This window comes from Tubulanus polymorphus, chromosome 7 (genome assembly GCF_964204645.1).
Source record: "Tubulanus polymorphus chromosome 7, tnTubPoly1.2, whole genome shotgun sequence".
In the NCBI taxonomy this organism is placed as follows: Eukaryota; Metazoa; Nemertea; class Palaeonemertea; order Tubulaniformes; family Tubulanidae; genus Tubulanus; species Tubulanus polymorphus.
Window position 1 is genome coordinate 2,580,991 of NC_134031.1, and position 19,574 is coordinate 2,600,564.

At 38.6% G+C, this 19,574-nt stretch overlaps 3 protein-coding genes across 3 annotated transcripts; 1 reads left to right on the plus strand and 2 right to left on the minus strand.

Annotated features, from left to right (window-relative positions):
- Positions 1-4,049: 4,049 nt before the first annotated feature.
- On the minus strand, positions 4,050-6,573 carry LOC141908784 (uncharacterized). Its single transcript, XM_074798986.1, has one exon. The coding sequence runs from the start codon at positions 6,543-6,545 to the stop codon at positions 4,362-4,364; it is 2,184 nt and encodes a 727-aa protein (XP_074655087.1). The 5' UTR covers positions 6,546-6,573; the 3' UTR covers positions 4,050-4,361.
- A 1,668-nt stretch (positions 6,574-8,241) lies between these two features.
- Positions 8,242-12,314, minus strand: LOC141909023 (uncharacterized). The gene is made up of 6 exons (XM_074799351.1): positions 11,649-12,314; positions 9,859-9,986; positions 9,478-9,575; positions 8,959-9,218; positions 8,728-8,773; positions 8,242-8,650 (listed from the first exon to the last, which is right to left on the minus strand). Exons 1-6 carry the CDS (start codon positions 11,790-11,792, stop codon positions 8,502-8,504), a joined length of 825 nt encoding a protein of 274 aa, XP_074655452.1. The 5' UTR covers positions 11,793-12,314; the 3' UTR covers positions 8,242-8,501.
- Positions 12,315-15,146: 2,832 nt separating this feature from the next.
- LOC141908266 (uncharacterized) lies at positions 15,147-17,889 on the plus strand. The gene is made up of 7 exons (XM_074798227.1): positions 15,147-15,268; positions 15,392-15,631; positions 15,817-16,065; positions 16,190-16,441; positions 16,666-16,917; positions 17,043-17,291; positions 17,517-17,889. Exons 1-7 carry the CDS (start codon positions 15,250-15,252, stop codon positions 17,690-17,692), a joined length of 1,437 nt encoding a protein of 478 aa, XP_074654328.1. The 5' UTR covers positions 15,147-15,249; the 3' UTR covers positions 17,693-17,889.
- Positions 17,890-19,574: the final 1,685 nt, after the last annotated feature.

Genomic DNA, 19,574 nt, shown 5'->3' on the forward strand with positions numbered 1-19,574 from the left:
GAAGCAAATGTATATTCTGGATTGCTGTTGAATTCTTCGACTTACGATCCTCTTTCGTGACACTTCCCTTCATCAAGACATTGTAGGAAATTGTCATCATATGCGTTATTGTTACAATTCCCACATAAACCAGTTAGACTTCCATTGTAACTATTGGTCTGAGAATGATTATCTATAATGACTAAAATGCGATAGTTAGTCTGAATGGAAACTGTGACTCCACAGCTGACGATTCTTGCATGCACCACTGAACCACTAGTAACTACTGAGATTCCTCCAGCCGTTAGAGGGGCAGTCCACCTTACGCCATTTACCTGTAAATATTTGAATTGGAGATTTCAGCTATTAGATCAGCGTTGTGAGAATGCCAAGAAGGATCAAGTAGACTCTACAATAGTGGGAATTACCAGAATATGTCTTTTCTCATCAATGGCAACGACATAGCCGTCTAATTCGATTTGTACTTCAGAAATATATGATCCAGCGATTCCACTTTTTACGGGCGAGTGAATACTTGTGATACGAAATGCACACGATCCGTACGTATTGCCAGCATATTCAGTCAGTATATATCGGCATAAGCTGCCTTGAAAGTCGAACCTCTTTCCATCAAAACTTGTGAAATGGGGGTCACCATTTATAAGGCATTGGCCCGAACACGAATTGGCTGCAATTCACATCAAATGGAAATTGAAGATACAAAATATGAAAGGGAAAATATTGATAAGTTCATCAATTACGCATCTTACCCAAACTATCAGAAATAGGATCAATTCCAGTGACATTAGTTCTTGTAGTAACAGAATCCATATCATTTGAGTGGTTTGTCGAAATCGTAAGAGTTAAGGCAACACTGCTTGTGCTATTCGCGACATTCCGTCCAGACCCTTCCGGTCCTGCGTCGGTTGAGTTAGAATTATTTGAGATCGTATTCGAGCCATAATCATACGTGGTGTGGCTGTTTTCATCCTCCAAAATGAGAGTTGTTATCTGGTCCATATTTTTGTAAGTATCATCCAGGGCCAAATAGGTTTCCTGGTCTGAAACTTCATAATCAGTAGAGGAATGATTATCCTGATATTCCATTTCATACTCGCCGGAGTTTGGTAGTGGTTTTGTATCTTGCTTTGAAAACCCACTAAAATCGCCATAACCAGTTGAGCTTGATGTCGGTTTCTGTGGTTCTTCTAATTCAATATTCGTAGGCTTTCTATCAGAATCACCAGAGTTTGGTTCTTCTAATTCAATATTCGCAGGCTTTTTATCAGAATCACCAGAGTTTGGTTCTTCTAATTCAATATCCGTAGGCTTTCTATCAGAATCACCAGAGTTTGGTTCTTCTAATTCAATATTCGCAGGCTTTTTATCAGAATCACCAGAGTTTGGTTCTTCTAATTCAATATCCGTAGGCTTTCTATCAGAATCACCAGAGTTTGGTTCTTCTATTTTAATATTTGTTGGATTTCCATCAGAATCACCAGAGTTTGGTTCTTCTACTTCAATATTCGCAGGCTCTCTATCAGAATCACCAGAGTTTTGTTCTTCTAATTCAATATTCGTAGGCTCTCTATCAGAATTACCAGAGTTTGGTTCTTCTAATTCGATATTCGTAGGCGCTCTATCAGAATCACCAGAGTTTGGTTCTTCTATTTTAATATTTGTTGGATTTCCATCAGAATCACCAGAGTTTGGTTCTTCTACTTCAATATTCGCAGGCTCTCTATCAGAATCACCAGAGTTTTGTTCTTCTAATTCAATATTCGTAGGCTCTCTATCAGAATTACCAGAGTTTGGTTCTTCTAATTCGATATTCGTAGGCGCTCTATCAGAATCACCAGAGTTTGGTCGTTCTAATTCGATATTCGTAGGCGCTCTATCAGAATCACCAGAGTTTGGTTCTTCTAATTCAATATTCGTAGGCGCTCTATCAGAATCACCAGAGTTTGGTCGTTCTAATGCGATATTCGTAGGCTCTCTATCAGAATCACCAGAGTTTGGTCGTTCTAATTCGATATTCGTAGGCGCTCTATCAGAATCACCATAGTTTGGTCGTTCTAATTCAATATCCGTAGGCTTTCTATCAGAATCACCAGAGTTTGGTTCGCCTAATTCAATATCCGTTGGATTTCTATCAGAATCATCATAGTTTGGCTGCGTTTTAGCATTGGCCTTGGTTTGCTTTGAATCATTAGTTGAAGTTTCTAAATCACCACCCCCACCGATTATCTGGGCTGTACTAAAATCATAAACATCAGTAGCGATATGAACGTTTTTATCAGAAAAAAAACCTGGGGTAGTTGGATTATGGTTTTTGCTAGATTTCATGGTTGGAACTGCTTCTCCGATGCTTTCATCACTACGAAATAGACTGGCAGTTGTAACCGTTTTTGGGATTGAATTATCATTATCATTGTATTTTCGGTGCAAAGTTCCCACGTTCAATTGTGTTGGTAATTCAGCAGAAATATCAGTTGGATTACCATTTCCCGGTTCATCATCATTAAAAGTGTCTTCGTAAACAGGCGATGATTCTGATTTCCCATTTACTAACGTCTGTAACATTCTGATAATCGAAGCGGAGTCACTGCGATCAACATCCTTTTCTTCCTTGTTCTTAGGATTATCCTCTTTTTTTGTTAAATACTCGCCAAATCCATCGTCAAGATATTCTGATAAAAGTTTTTCCAATAGCTGTAAAAGTCGACTATTATTCACGCAGTTCTGATCATGTGCATTAGTATCCGGGTGATTGTTTCTTAAATGCTTAGAAATTGACAGCTTCGTCATGGCTGCTTTTGAGGCCAGGTCATAACTACCTGACGTCCGCGGGAATGTTGGTTCTTCTTCGTATGTGACATCTGAACCAAGTCCACGTAGGACCATATTTGATCTGTCGTCGTCAATGCCGAGTCCACTTGAACCCGAGGCATGAGTGGTATCAATCGACATGTCGCTGTTCGCATTGAGACCGCTGAACATCTGGACATTACCACCCTCACTACTTTCCTTCGTGATTTGATGGATCGGGTTGGCTACAGAGGTGTAATATATCGAACTCTGTTTACCTACGCGCGGGTTGTAATCAATATGCGAAACACCGTCAGTCAAAGGGGGCGCAGCATCATCAGTGTCAGTTTGTAAATTGACATCATTCAAGTCACCAGAACCAATAGTTATCTTAGTGAAATCATCTTGTCCTTTTAACACTTTGTCTTTCGCATTAATTCCAATTTCAATTTCCCGATTGATATCACCAGAAGTAACGTCATCTGCAGGAATTTCATCATTTGTATCAAATTTCTGTATCCAAAATTTTGTATCGCCACTGCCACTCCCATCGTTATTCAAATTAAAGTCATCAATAGCTCCATGTTTCACTATTTTTTGCGGCGAAATCGATTCATTATCGGTTCCAGGATCAAACACTGTTCGTTTGAAATCGTCTATTTCAGTATCATCGCTGCCATCGCCGGAGAATTCTAACCAAACGTCTAGAAAATAAATCCACCGCAGAAGGTATTTGCATTAGGCACGATAATCATTATGTTTATTTAGTATAGGGGTTATAGATGTAAGCCCAGTGGTAACATAGCATTCATTATGTATTCTGTATAGATGGATAGGCTAAAGTATAGACAAGAAGATAAGAATTTAGGTTTGTTGAGTTAGAAGTTTTCAATTTGGCTGTTACCTTTATTCGGAATAGAGTGACGCCCATTTCTCAAGGATTTTGAAGCAAAAATCGCTATAGTCATTCGTTGAAAAAGTAATCGGTATCAATTTTGAACGGTGATACCACAATGAAACGAAAGGCAGCTAATTTCCTCTATCATACAAATATTTTTCTCGGTTTGCCTGAAGTCTATATGTAAATCTGTAGTGAACAAGCGTTCGTTCTTCTGTGTCGAAAATAATCAGAATTCAGAAAAAATGCGATATACAAGCAACAATAAAACCAACATAAGCGATGGTATACTCCAACAAAAACAACAAAAATAACTTAACATAAATTTCTAAAACCATTTCTCTATCTATTTAGGATACTCTTCCACATATAAACGCATCAATGTTGATTATGATGGATTTTCCAGGAAAAGAAGATAAATGTGTGATGTACGGAGATCATACAGCAGGGAATTTGAAAATTTCATGTTTAAAGTTTCACAAATGGTTAATTGGCAATGCCAACTGAAGCTAGATTGAAATGTAGTTGGAATTAGTCAATCTCTGCAGTTCCTAGGTAATCCTTGCCCAAATATTCTTAATGCATATACATATATAACACTGGGATTGCAAAAGGTGATTAACACTCCAAGTTATCAAAATGGAATGTTTACTACGTGTGTTTGCTATATCGCGTTTTAAGTTTTCTTATCATGCTTCGCCTTTGCCCCTCTGCTGTCCAACACTGGCTCGTTGCTATCAGTAGATGACCGAGTGATTGTACCGTTCTGTGCATCCGATTCATTACTTATCTCAGTGTCGCTATCGTGTATGATTTTCTCTTTGAAAAATTCAACATTCGTAGGCTCACCACCATTGATCCTGTCGACTTTGATGGCAAATATATCCGTTTCGTTCAGTTGAACATCGGCAATCTGTCCACTATAATTCAGTTCATCGTTTTCAGAATCGTTTTTGCCACTGTGAACTGCGAATGCAGTAGTTGTAACAATCTGCTTCATGGTCGCGTTGTCATTTTCCACCTCATTTACTTCGACAAACGTACTTGCATCTGTGAGTTGGTCACTTTCTTCTTCCGTGACCTGGATGGATTTTGAATGAACGGCTTCATTTGTTGCTTTGGCCAGTTTTTTAGGATCTTTCTGCTTTTTGTGATTTCTGCTTCCACTTTTCTTCTTCTTTCCGGGGTTCTTCTGTCTTTTGTTATGATTTTTAGCAACCTTATGTGGTTTCACTTTCTTACCAGAAAAACTAGCGTTCTCGATCTCTTGATCATGTACTGTATCATTTACAATCACTGAGTCAGATACCTCTAGCTCTTTGTCCTTAACTTCATCTAACGTTGTGGTATTATGGTTACCAGTTATATGATCACCACTGTTCGGAGCATTATCAAAACCAGCCGGCGGTACACAAGTACATGTCTCACAACTTAAGCTGTCCATCATGTGCCCATATTCGCAATGTTCATCGCAGTCAAGTTCTTCAATGCTTTTACAGGCAACTTCAACGAGTTCTTTGCATATACAAGAATCGCACCCGTGTTTGTCCTTAAATGAACCGTTTGGACAGGGGCCGCTGTCGCAATGAAGATCAGCGCATGGAACAGGTGGCAACTTAGGTCTTAAGCATTCGCAAGTCTCACATCCGTTTTCATCTCTTTCAGAACCGTGAAGGCAAGGTCCATCCCAACAGTTCAGGTCTAATTTACAACCTTTACAAAAACATGTGGGACAACCGTCCGAGTCAAGTTCATAGTCGTTTTGACAAGCATATTGGCAGTTATATTTCGGACAAAAACCGCTATTTTTATTAACTGGTGGCGGTACTATAATTCCATCAATGACAGGTGGCTGCAACACATCTGAGCACTGACAAATCACGCAGCCGTATTGATTATGTTCAAACCCTGTATCGCAGTCCAGTTTACAGGTGTCAATCGATTCACAAATGAATTCTGGAGGTGACCTACATCTGCAGGTTTCACAGCCAGATCTGTCAAGGAACGATCCATGAATACACGGTCCCTGGTCACAATGCAAGCTAGGACAAAGATCACTAGGAATCTCTGGTCGTTTACATTCGCACGTTTCGCAACCATTTTCATCTTGTATCGAACCATAAAGACAGGGGCCATCCCAACATTTGTAGTCAGTACATGCACACTCGCAAGTAAGACAATAATTATTATCGTGTGCGTATCCATTGGTACATGTTCTGTTACACTTTAGCATGGGACATTCATTGATACAATTACACGTTTCACAACCATTTCCATCGCTTTGGTAGCCGTTTTTACAAACACTCGGGCATGTATGCTTTTGGCAAATCTTCTCTACCACTCCCGTGCAGTTACAAGTTTCACAGCCATATTCATCTTTAACGCGCTCAAGAGGGCAGCTATTTCCACATTGTAGATCTGCGCATTTGTGTTCTTCTGCGTTACATTCGCATTTACTACATCCAAAACGATCGACGACATAACCACGAAGACATGCACGAATACATTGAAGAGCGGGGCATTCGTGGTTCCCACTCGAGATTTTGCAAGCACACATTGGACAACCTGCGCTGTCAGTAGTGAAACCATAAGGGCATCTTTTGTTGCAGTCCTTTGTTGGTGGACAGTTACTACCAGGTGCTCTAAGGCACGAACATGTCTCACAGCCGTTTACGTCCAAATTTGAACCGTGCAAGCAAGGGCCATCTGGACAGTGAACTGTTGGGCAAATGCACTCGCATGTTTTACAGCCCTCATTGTCAACCTGATTTCCTAATTCACACTTCTTTGTACATTCTGGTAATGTTGGACAACTCACGGACGTTGCGTTTCGACAGAGGCATATTTCACATCCGTACATGTCAACCTGATAACCAGTACTACAGGATTTGTAGCATTTGTTGATTTTCGATGTATCACAGATGACCTCAGGTGGTTGCTGACATTCACACGTAGGACAACCTCGTTTGTCGTGTTTTGAGCCGTATTTGCACGGCTCCTTCTGGTAGCACCGATGGCTTGGACATGTTTCCATCTCACCTGAAAAAGAAAAAAAGGGAAAAAATAACATCATGCATGACATTGTTCACGTTTTCCATTAATTTTTCCACTTCAATCTTTTCCCAGTGTTTTTAGCTAAGTAATCAGAATTTTTCACCTTTAACAATTGTTTGATTATTTTCTGTAAGTTCTGCTAGTTTGCTACTATTGTTGTTTTCTTGTGAAAATATCGCATGCGATTCAACGTGAAGATGTGCTTTTGTAGACAAAGCATCGTTGTGTTTAGAACTCTTGGACTTTTTAGCGTTATGGTGCCGCCGTCTTCTTATTTTTCTTCGCCGTCTTCGGGGCCGTTTTCTAGGTCTTCGATGGTAGCTTCGGCGGCGATGTCGCTTTTGTTTTGTATGACGACCATCGTTTTTCTTGCTAAGTTTGTTTTTGTTATTGTGGAGGTTAGCGTTAGTACTGTTTGAAATATTGATAGCAATTTCTGAAAAATGGATTTTCAAAACGTGTGAAATAAAATTCCTTTCTAAAGACTTCTAGAGTTTCTTTGAGTATTTTTCATATTACCGTGGATTCAATGGTTTTGCCAAAATATCAGATAATTTATCAATAAGAAAAGGTAGATATGGCATATGTGATGTATTTTCATGAAAAACAGTACTTTTTTGAAAAAGCTTATTTACCGCTTTGCTCGATACATGCACAAACTGGGCAACCGAATTCGCTGCGAAACCCACTATCACATCCCAAGTCACAATCCTGAATCGATGGACACGTTCTGTGGCATCCTGATTGATGTTTTTGTTTTTAAGAAAAAGATAAGTACTGGCTATCAAAATTACAACGTTTCTGATCATCCAGAATAAACATTTATGGCTTGTGGTCATATGTACGTAGGTTTTAAGTTTGGCTTTTCGTATAACTTGTTGGAATGTGCGGAATGAATGTTTGTGATTAGTACATACCTTCGTTTAGTCCGTAATCGGGCATTAGACAAGTGCAGGTCATGCAGCCGGTGAATGCGGAGAATGCAAAACCAAGCGGGCAGTAATTCGGACAACGATACCGGCATTCATCATCTAATGTAAATATGTCATGCAGGTCATAACTACATGCGGTTAACAAGCTAAACAATTACATCAAACCTTGGAATATATAAAACGATTGATGGTCCATTGTCAAACTAAACTACATGAACTGGTATTGGATTAATGTTGCGTCTATCATGAACAAGCCCCACTCACTCTGCCTCTCTACTCCTTCAAACTCGATACCGATTAAGTCGATAAAACGCTTGCCTAGGTTAATGTTTTCTGTTCATTGGCATTCCTCGGCCTTTTTTAGTCTAGATCCGAAAAAGTTTGATGGAATGCTACCCTGTCAGTTTTCTGACAAGGTAGTAAAAAAGCACTATCACTATTCAATCTTGTCCTAAAGTCGTGGGCTACATTTTATATATCGGAAATGGTCTACTTTGAGTAAAAGGAATCCAGATGATGACAGAAGAAAGGTGAAATCCAGAGGAAATGAAAATAAGATTAAGACGTCAGTTTCCCGAGTGTGTGCATGAGTTTATTGAAGTGCACGGGGTGCATGCAGTACATTAGAATCAATAACACAAGGCATTGATAAGGATAGAAAGGTTTCATATCATACAATAAATAATCGTCTTTAAAGTAAAAACAAGTTCATTTAATCACAGTTATATCACAACAGATACGATATCTTTAAAAGTATCAAATCACATGCCAACTGAAGAAGTGACAGTCCTACTTCAGAATTGTCGTCTGCCAAAGTTCACCATGCAAACTCATGCGTTTCGATTATAAACTGTTAAGTAATTACCGTTGGTCTGTCTTGCTATTCCTGGCCAATTACATTCACAGATAGCGCAACCTCGCTCGTCCAGTCGGTTTCCGTAAGGGCAGTACATATAACACACCGGACCACATGGTTTACCTGAATAACGATGATATTTCATTTGATTGCAATAAATAGAGGGGTAACGTCCCGAGAATTGTGCAATCCGTACTAACCGTCGCTGCCAATGATTGGCGGAGAGAATTGCGCTAATTCTTTTGGCTGCAAAATGAAGAAATTCAAATAATGCCCTAGCCAAATAAAGGGTTTAAACATTCAGAAATTAACTTTGATATATTTCTTTACGTTTACTTAGTAAAATTCACAAATGAAATAGATGCGAATGATAAGATTTCCTAATATTGTTTATTAGTTTGTTTTATTAAGTATGGAATAAGTTAAGTTACCGTTCGTTTTTTCCTTTTGGAGTTGATTACGCTCAGACAGCTGCGATCGTGTGGAATGTCCACCAATTCCGTAGGATTCACGCAGTAATCGCCAGTCATTTTAGCCTTCATCTCGTTCATCTTGGTCGCGTCGATTGTTTTGTCTCGGCACATGAGAACGACAAGTTCACCTCCTCGGGCACAAACACCCGCACTTATACTCGAATAACACTCGTAAGTGATAATGCAATCAAAATCCGCATACACTATCTTTAAATCGCCTGAAATTACGAAAAGAAAAAAGTTTTAAAAAGTATAAATTGGCCTAATCATATAAATCTTCCTCAAAGCTATGTTGTTAAGCAATGCAATTGTAATTTGGTTGAATATGCATTCCAATCTGTGCTGAATGAAAAGTCCCACACCAAAATCTACGAATAACAGTTTTCATTCAACCAGCAGCTGTTGGCTAAAAGCCACCATCAAGGGAAATGTTCATCGCTAGTTTTCCAGATCCAGATTTCCTGCGCAAAAACTCACCTCGAGTTGGAGTGCCACGCATAACGACAGTCATGTGACCTGGAGCGTCACCTACCGGGTTCAAGTGTAATGACAGGGGTCCCAAACACTTCCCTTTCCTGAAACGATACAAGTCATTTCTCGATACTCATAACTTTGAAAACTAACCTTCTTTTAATCATTTGGTTAACAATGAGTGACAATAGCGGGTTCGAGTCCTGCTGCCTGCTTACAGCGTACGGACAAGAACGTTGTCATAGATGACGTTAGGGGAGGTGTCTCATTCTATGACACCGTCTCCTCGTGAAGTTAGTCTTGGAAAACCAACATCCGAACCTCGTAAAGCAAGATATTTAAACAAATATATATATTTTGTAAACGAATACTTTGAATATGTAATACCTGATGAAGCTGTAAGAAACTTGAATGGAGCCATCGCGACGCATTGCCAGATTTGATACACTGGCATCCCATGTAAGTCCACGCCACAGACCGTGAGTTCGACTAATCACGTACCAAGTTCCCATAAGCTGAAAGATATATATATAAATATGGCTATGATAGTTAAACACTTCGATTTGAATTCCCACCATACTGAAAATATTGCTCTGGATACGAGAACGATATCAAAACTAATACGAATTCATTATTAGAAATATGATTTATGGCCCCCGTGTGCCGCAATAGGTGGCAGGGTTCATAGCAAGTTGAGTTCATTTTTTTGCAGAAGACGCTTAAGCTCGGAACGCGAGGTTCAGATAAAAGTAACGCTCTTTTTACGCTCTTCATCCGCGCGATTATTGAGATGTACAGGTGGTTCGAGGTATTCTGACGTCATCATTGTGCGAACACCGCAAGCAGCTGGAAACGAGCCCCGACTTCACGCAAAAGCTAGAGCTAATAAACGTACCGTACCCACAATTATTAGATTACCTAGCGAAAGGAGATTCGTGGTGAAAATCGTACCCTGCGATGGCCACAAAAACAGACACTTTGTGGCAAATAGAAAACTATTTTCATTGGAATTAGATCTTTTTATTGTATCGCAGTATATTCGAAAAGAGGACCCCCCCTTCCACCTCCAAATTCTCTGGTATACAAATTGCTTAAAACGAAAATGAATTTATACACTATATTCTCTATTTGTGAAAAAGAGAGAATAATACAGAATCTAATCATACAGTGATTATCTCAGTTCTGTAGGGTATCAATCAATATCAGTGTCATTCACTAAAAAGGCTAGTCATCCGATAAATGCCTATCTTCAGGTCGTCCTCACACCACAGTTCATATTGCCGGTCAATCGATAAGTTTTGTTCAGCCATTTCGTAAAAGGTCGAGTGAAATGACCGGATACAAAAGGCCTAGGGTTGATAAGCCAGCCAGAAACACCCCCGCAATATTAGCCCCCCATTGTTGAATCTTGGAGTAATCCGAATGATTGACGACGAATATATGAAGATTGAATATATGAAGCAAATCAACAATGATATTCATATTATCTTATTGTTTGCAGTTGCGCGAGCGTCGGATGGGTTCAAGTTTGGCGAAGTTCGTTATCCATTCTGGTAAAAATTGAAAAATCGGTGATTTCATTCATGTGAGAAAATACTGTTAAAACATACTCCAATATATTCAATACAAATATTATGCACCAATATTGATACCTTTATCATCATAATGTCGAACTATAAGCTATTAATGATGATGACTCCTTCATTGAGAAAATTGATTGCAACATTGATTGCAATGTAAGTAAATATGTAGTTATTCCTGACCTGAAAGTTTATAGTTTCTGCGGGAGTTTGGAGTGACGTAATGAGCCTAATAGCATAGCAGCGTGGTATTTACTGTTTTGGGGCTCAAACGTGACTTACTGGTCACGTATCCCGACGTTCGAACAATGGTAAATCATGACCAAATTCCCTTTTAACTCAATTCGCTATTATTTTTAAAAATGAAAAACTCATTCCAGTATCTATTAGATCATCATAATATGAGATCAAGAACTTATCATTTTGACCATCGCTTCATTCAAATTCCTGATTTCTTAGAATACCTTTTTCAAATTGACCAATGCGAAGAGGTACTAATTTCGGATATAATAAGTTGAGCCAAATTTTATCATTGGACAGAAAATCTTTTCTGAAATGTTTTTGTAAGATTCGATTAGGAAATAAAGTAATACAAACCGATTCCGTGTTGATTTCACGTTGCGGAACAACATCTCTCGGTGGACAGTCGGTAGATCTCTTGTGTAACGGATGCGCCCGAATCACCGATTCGCTGATAAGTCCAACGAAAACAAACATAAAAACATATCTAATAGTAGCCATATCGCTCGTGGTGACGAGCACCGCCCGGCTCAGTCGCGTTTCAATCCTATATAGACAAGACCAATACGTGAATCGATATAGCCAGCAGCTACAAGTCCAGTTAGCCGTATGATTCGTGGCTTTGTTTCGAAATAACAAGATGACACCCGAACGACGAGTTCATTACATTCGCGCCGATTAGTTTTGACCTACGAACCGAGGTGGTTACTGTTATCAAACGAGCAGCGAATTTCACCACTAGAACTAATCACGCCAAAACTATAAGCACTCTGCGCGTTTAGATATTCTCAATCCGAATTCTCCACTTAGAAATATGCAATGTTTTTGCCGATTCAATAAATTCCTGTGAACTTCTGCGCGCGTTGAACTACTTCTGGAAACGACGACTCAAAACAAGCGGTCGTTCTCGGATCTGCTGCATTATTGTTTGTGGTTCGTTGCACCAGGATGCATTTCGTACACAAACGAATAGCTAATCACCTTCTCCTTGAATTCTTGGAACCTCGATGAAATTGATCAGGCATTTTCCCAGGTGTGCATGAGTTTTACCTGTGTTTATCAGTACACATGCTAGAGTACAAATTAGACGCGCAGATTGCCGTAATGCGCTCGATCTCACGGCTCAATTCTATATATCTTAATTAAATTTCAAAGTCAGTGGTTCTGTAAATACTAAGATAACAGAACGAACATAGAAAGAAAGTAGTATTAGGCAGAGGTATGAAATAGTATATAGAATGCAATAAACTGTTAAAATGTTGGTTCGGTCCTAAAAGAATGAGAATTTTTTTCGGAATTGGGGAAAGAATGTGTGCGAACAATATCCAAATATGTGCAAGGCAAATGTGATATTTAAATCTTACAAGGAATGGTAAGAAATTTCACTAAAAAGTAACTACCCGGTACAAGTAAGGACTTCAGAGAAAATGCAGGATGTTAAATTCAAGTAGACGTTTTCATTGTGATAACTTTTTACAATGAGAACATCATGCAAGGACACTGATTTAGCATGATAAATATCTTAGGCAGAGAACTCTAGGCTATCGGCGAAAGGTCTAACAAGGCTACAACGCTGTTATATACTACTATCATTATAAATAACAGATTAAAGCACACCCATATATGACAGAAATTGGTGGTAAAAATTAACAAAAGATTGACAATAATGATGTATATTTATCATGATGAATAGATTTAAAGCATCATCTACTGTATTTCATTTCGGTCCCGGTTCATTTAAACAATCTTCCAACCAACCTGAACCGGAAAGCAACTGATTGGCGCGAGATTTTGGAAATAATTATAATACAAGGTTGTAGATCAACATTTACATTTTTGGTCGTTTTCCACGAGTAAATATTCCAGAAGTTTAAGTTTTCTCGTTAGTAAGTAGTATGTCTTACAGTCGTCCGTTTGCAGTCCGCCAGTCGAGCACGTGAATAATCGGCGTACGCGTCCTTCCAGCAATTCCCAACAAATTAACACGTCAATTAAGACAGATTACGTTTGAATCAGAATCATCAACGTACGCGATAATTGGTCCATTAAGTGGTTTATGACAACATGAATTATACAGTTTACAGTTTATTTGACAAACTCAAGGTCTACAAATTAGACAATATGAGTGAAAAATAGAACATTATTACAAAATAACATAGCGGCGAATGCCGTGTTTACACAAATATTTTAGCAATTTTACTTATAAAGATACATAAATTATAAAGTGTTCTGATGTTCTTTGTCTGCATAAGGGAGGAGAATTTATACTGGTTTGGATAAATTGAAAATTTTCTGTCAATGTACTTGGTCTTAAAACATCAAGGGTTGGACAACAATATATGTCTTCAGGTATCCGCCATACAGTATTATTATGTGTACTTTTGTTGGTATCATAAAAAATGTACTTTTTGATCTAATAAACTAATAATAATTTTTATACTAATAACAACCTTTGAATTCTATTCATCTCCGACTGATCGATTACAAAATTGCGCGAACTGATAATTGGATAATATCGAGTCCCCGTTGATAGAAATGAATAATGAATCAACGCAATAAGCAATAAGTTTTATGCGCACTCCGGATTTGTTGGTTGTAAGAGCTGGCCAATTTTTATATGCAATACATATATTGTATATTCATTATAGCAATAATTTGAAGCTATTAAGAGAATAATTTTCTTTGCAATGTATGAAAAACATAAAGCTCAAAGTTTTGGAATTTTGACTAAACCCCGTCATCAGAGGAACCGAAAATGATTTGGTGAAACTGTCAGAAACAAGATGGTCCAATCATCAATTGTGGGTTATTACTTATGGATAGTGTACTAAAGTTTCACTTGAAAATGATAAGCAAATAGTGATAAGATATTGCCATTATATATACGAAATGATTGCATAAACATCATTATATATCATATAGGCCTACGTGTAGTTTGGACGAATTCCATATTTTTCAATCGAACGCTTTATTTTTACATACCTATTATGGTTATGCACTTTAATTTTCTATATCCATAATTTTTTGCACAGGAAATTCAATTTTGTAATATAGCACAAAGGCGTTGAAGGATAAACACTACAATTCGATGCATTATTATTAGAAATCATCTCACAGGGGGGCAGGTTGCAACACGGTAGATATCGTCACTATTCAGCCTACGAGCAATTATCTTAACTGTTAAGATAATTGCTCTTAAGATAATTGCTCGTAAATTCAACCTTGGAGTTATCATCTAACAAAATTTATAATTCAATCAACAGATCAGAGCCGTGCAATAACATACACTGATTTGCACATTAAACAGCAGTCAAGAGATCTAAACAAAATAATGAAATACGCGTTAGATGAAAAACTTTATTCCTGAAATAAAAAAGATTATTTATAAGTTTACAAAATACCAATTGAATCCATCCTCACGGCAGAAAATATTCAGAAATTCAACAGAACACTAAATTTTATAAGATCTTTCATAACACCTTTCCATTTCAATACTCTTTACGTAAGATATCGAAAACGCGATATGACGCGCATGAGATCATGCGTCATAGGATTCTTTCGAGAACAGTCTGATGTACTTTAGAATGCGGATATATAATCGATATCTATCTGACATATATATCCCGATTAGTCATTCAAATTCACCCTTTATCTCTTTTGCACACGTACGTAGTTCTGTCGCGTGATAACCTGTTTCACATTTTTGCGCTGAGTGAAAGTAATCGGTTTCACATTGCGCGAACTTTATTAAGTATAGCGTTAGGGTGATTCACATTTTCGTGAAGTTGTGCCAAAAACCGCTTCACGTTGCAACGGGAAGCATTGTTATTGCACACGAACCTACTTCGATAACCGAATAAATAGGGCCGCTTCGAACGTAACAGATCATTGTGAATGAGGTTACTACGAGTTTCCAGTAAATATCATACGATTTCATACTTGAAAACAACAGAAAGAAATGGCATCAACTAAGACAGGTAATAGACTTGAATATTCAATTCGGTTGAATCTAACTGTAACATTATTCTCAGTTCTGGTAGGCCTACCAGGAAGTTAGCACATATACTGTGGTAGATTAATTGTTTGAACATTTCTTGTAGAAACGCTCCTCTGTAAATGCGGAGACAAGTGTCAATGTTGCGACGGATGTAAGGGTGGAAAATGTGGCTGCGGTGATGATTGTAAATGTTGTGACAGATGTAAAGATAGCAGTAAATGTTGCTGCGACGAAGGATGCAAGGGCTGCGTTGATGGATGTAAATGTTGCGACGGCTGCAAAGGAGGAAAATGTGGTTGCGGAGACGATTGTAAATGTTGCTGCGGTTGCTGCAAATCCGAAGGTAAATAAATATTTCTTTTATGTAAATTCATTTTTCATTACAATGAACGTAGACTTCATTCGTTTGAATATTATCCGAAAATGGAATCATAGGTTTAGAAATACCAGGGAGACATTTTGCTTTGGAAAATGATTTCCATCAATTCTATATATGCATTAGTGGTGTATAACATTTTTTTTTCGAAGGTGCCGCAGCAAAATCGTCCTGCAAGTGCGGAGACAAGTGTCAATGTTGCGACGGATGTAAGGGTGGAAAATGTGGCTGCGGTGACGATTGCAAATGTTGTGACAGATGTAAAGATAGCAGTAAATGTTGCTGCGACGAAGGATGCAAGGGCTGCGTTGATGGATGTAAATGTTGCGACGGCTGCAAAGGAGGAAAATGTGGTTGCGGAGACGATTGTAAATGCTGTTGCGGTTGCTGCAAATCCGAAGGTAAATTTCTTCTATTTTTTGAATATACATTTTTTAATTTTGGATTTAATGAACGTTGACTACATCCGTATTCGTTTGAATGTCATTCGAGGTAAACTGAATAATATGTGTTGTATTTTTTCAGGTGCCACCGCAAAAACGGCCTGTAAATGCGGAGACAAGTGTCAATGTTGCGACGGTTGTAAGGGTGGAAAATGTGGCTGCGGTGATGATTGTAAATGCTGTGATAGATGTAAAGTAGATGGCAGTAAATGTTGCTGCGACGAAGGATGCAAGGGCTGCGTTGATGGATGTAAATGTTGCGACGGCTGCAAAGGAGGAAAATGTGGTTGCGGAGACGATTGCAAATGCTGTTGTGGTTGCTGCAAATCCGAAGGTAGAATTTGCTTTACTCGAACTTATGTTGTTTTTTTTAAATTAACTTTCGCTCAATTCAGTTCAATGTATATTCAATATATGAGAATCAGTTTTCAAAATGACTTTGGGTATGAATAACTAAACCAACAAACTTTTTTCTCCCGATTAAGTTTGGTCTTAAACACATAAAACATACTCTTATAATGAGACATACTGAATAATACATTTTGTTTTGTTTTTCAGGTGCCGCAGCAAAATCGTCCTGCAAGTGCGGAGACAAGTGTCAATGTTGCGACGGATGTAAGGGTGGAAAATGTGGCTGCGGTGATGATTGTAAATGTTGTGACAGATGTAAAGTAGATGGCAGTAAATGTTGCTGCGACGAAGGATGCAAGGGCTGCGTTGATGGATGTAAATGTTGCGACGGCTGCAAAGGAGGAAAATGTGATTGCGGAGACGATTGTAAATGCTGTTGTGGTTGCTGCAAATCCGAAGGTAAATTTCTTCTATTTTTTAAATATACATTTTTTTCATTTTGGATTTAAAGAACGTTGACTACATCTGTATTCGTTTGAATGTCATTCGAGGTAAACTGAATAATATGTGTTGTGTTTTTTCAGGTGCCACCGCAAAAACGGCCTGTAAATGCGGAGACAAGTGTCAATGTTGCGACGGATGTAAGGGTGGAAAATGTGGCTGCGGTGATGATTGTAAATGCTGTGACAGATGCAAAGATAGCAGTAAATGTTGCTGCGACGAAGGATGCAAGGGCTGCGTTGATGGATGTAAATGTTGCGACGGCTGCAAAGGAGGGAAATGTGGTTGCGGAGACTATTGCAAATGCTGTTGTGGTTGCTGCAAATCCGAAGGTAGAGTTTGCTTTACTCGAACTTATGTTTTTTTTTTTTTAAATTAACTTTCGCTCAATTCATTTCAATGTATATTCAATATACGAGAATCAGTTTTCAAAATGACTTTGTATCAATTACTAATCCAACAAACTTTTTTCTCCCGATTAAGTTTGGTCTTAAACACATAAAACATACTCTTATAATGAGACATACTGAATAATACATTTTGTTTTTGTTTTTCAGGTGCCGCAGCAAAATCATCCTGCAAGTGCGGAGACAAGTGTCAATGTTGCGACGGATGTAAGGGTGGAAAATGTGGCTGCGGTGAGGATTGTAAATGCTGTGACAGATGTAAAGGAGATGGCAGTAAATGTTGCTGTACTGACGGAAGCAAAGGCTGTGGCAGCAAGTGTTGCTGACTAACCGATGAACCGCTTCGAAAAAACAAATCAAAGCTTTAATATTCTCTGCAAAAATTCCGTTTACACGATATCATACTGATCAATGTTATAAACCCGCTTTTGGAATTAAGAATAATTGCAAATTTGTACTGTATATTTGATACTATTCTATTCATGTTTGTAGCGAAAATGCCAAATAAATATGATCGACTATACGTCTTGTAATTCCCTTTAAATGAATGGTTTTCAAAAACTGTTTTTTTTTACTCCCGCATAAGTATCATCATGAGGCGGACATGGAAATAGGGATGGGCCGACGCGCATAACGATTCACCAGCCTTCCTGTTTGAATCCAGTTTCGGATTAGATTACTTACCCATGGGAAGGTAAATATTTCACGACGTTAAGACATCTTAAGACCAGCAATGTATCGTGTGAACTTACCGTTCGATAGATGGAACTTACCGTTCTTCATCTGCTCGCATATGACACGTATCGTTGGACCAACAAACATACATACGTATAAAGTTTTGGGGTTGGATGTAACCCCACTATCAGATGATATTCAGATTCGACAAGATTCACATCAGATAATGATTGGTATATCATCTTAAGAAAGCGAATCTAGGAAGTTTTACCTGAACAAAGTGGAATGTCGCAGAATTCGTGAACTTTCGATTGATCCGTTGTAAAACACCAGGGGGCGGTACTGTGATTAGGGTTACGACAGTGGTTAGCGGCTGCTAGTAGATCTCCGTCCGGTAGATCGTTCGCGTCAGTGTTATGATGGTGAGGGCTTTGACTAGCCCAATTTTGACATCGTCGTCCGGAACGCGTCACCGATGTGTGTCCGCTGTAGTCTGATCCCTTTGTCGTTATCGTACATTCCAAAACGTTAGCTTTTTTTGTTTGCAAGAAAAAAAATTGTAGAAATCGGAAATTCTCTCAATGACTTTCTATATGTTCAAATCGGTTAGGATTTATTTACTCACTAAGGTTGCACATATTGACGTCGCAGTAGTCATATCTCATATCGGGATCGGTCGTGTAACACCATGGCCCTGCATCGTGGTCAGGATTACGACAGTAATTTTCTGCTAACGTTAAATCCTGTTCGGGAAATGCATTCGCACGTTTGTAGTGGACGTGCGGATATTGTCTATCCCATCGTTGACAGGAGTGTCCGAGTAATGTGACGTTTAGATACCCCGAGTAATCAGCCCCTTCTGGTGCAATTTTACAGTCCAACAGATGCTCCGGGATTCCTAATTATGAGTAAAGAATCTCACAATGTGTGAACGAATCGAAAACGTTTATTCAAAAATTAGAAATATTTCGGGTAGTTGCTTCAGTCTAAAATGACTTGCAAATAATTGCGAATACGATTCCTAATTATTTCAAACACGACACACATCTCACTTCGATTTACATCTACTCAATTCGGCTCTAAGAATTTCTTTCAAATCAAAGCAAATCGAGCAAAGGAGCAAAACATATCAACTCGAAAAATGAACGATTAAACTACGGCTTGAATCGTAAGCGCGTTGTGATACGATATAAGTGACTGGTTGCCTGTCCCGAAGAAAGAGACCGGTAACCAGTCTTCGATACCAAAATATGAAGGCCACTTTCTAAAAAGGGGCGTTCGAACGGACGAGCCCCCTGGCTACGGCTTGCTGAGATTAAAGTTCGATTTAAGAATTCACTCATAGTCAACTACGACACTGCGAAACTGGGTTCAATTACACTTCCTGAGTTTGACTACAAAGTTATTTTTTCATAAACTAATTTCCAGTTAACTGCCGATTCGGGCACTTCTAGAAATTTTTCTGTGCGGCTAGAAGCACGATAAACAGATTTTTGCATTGGCTCATTTTTGTACTCTAGCGCTAGAATTCAT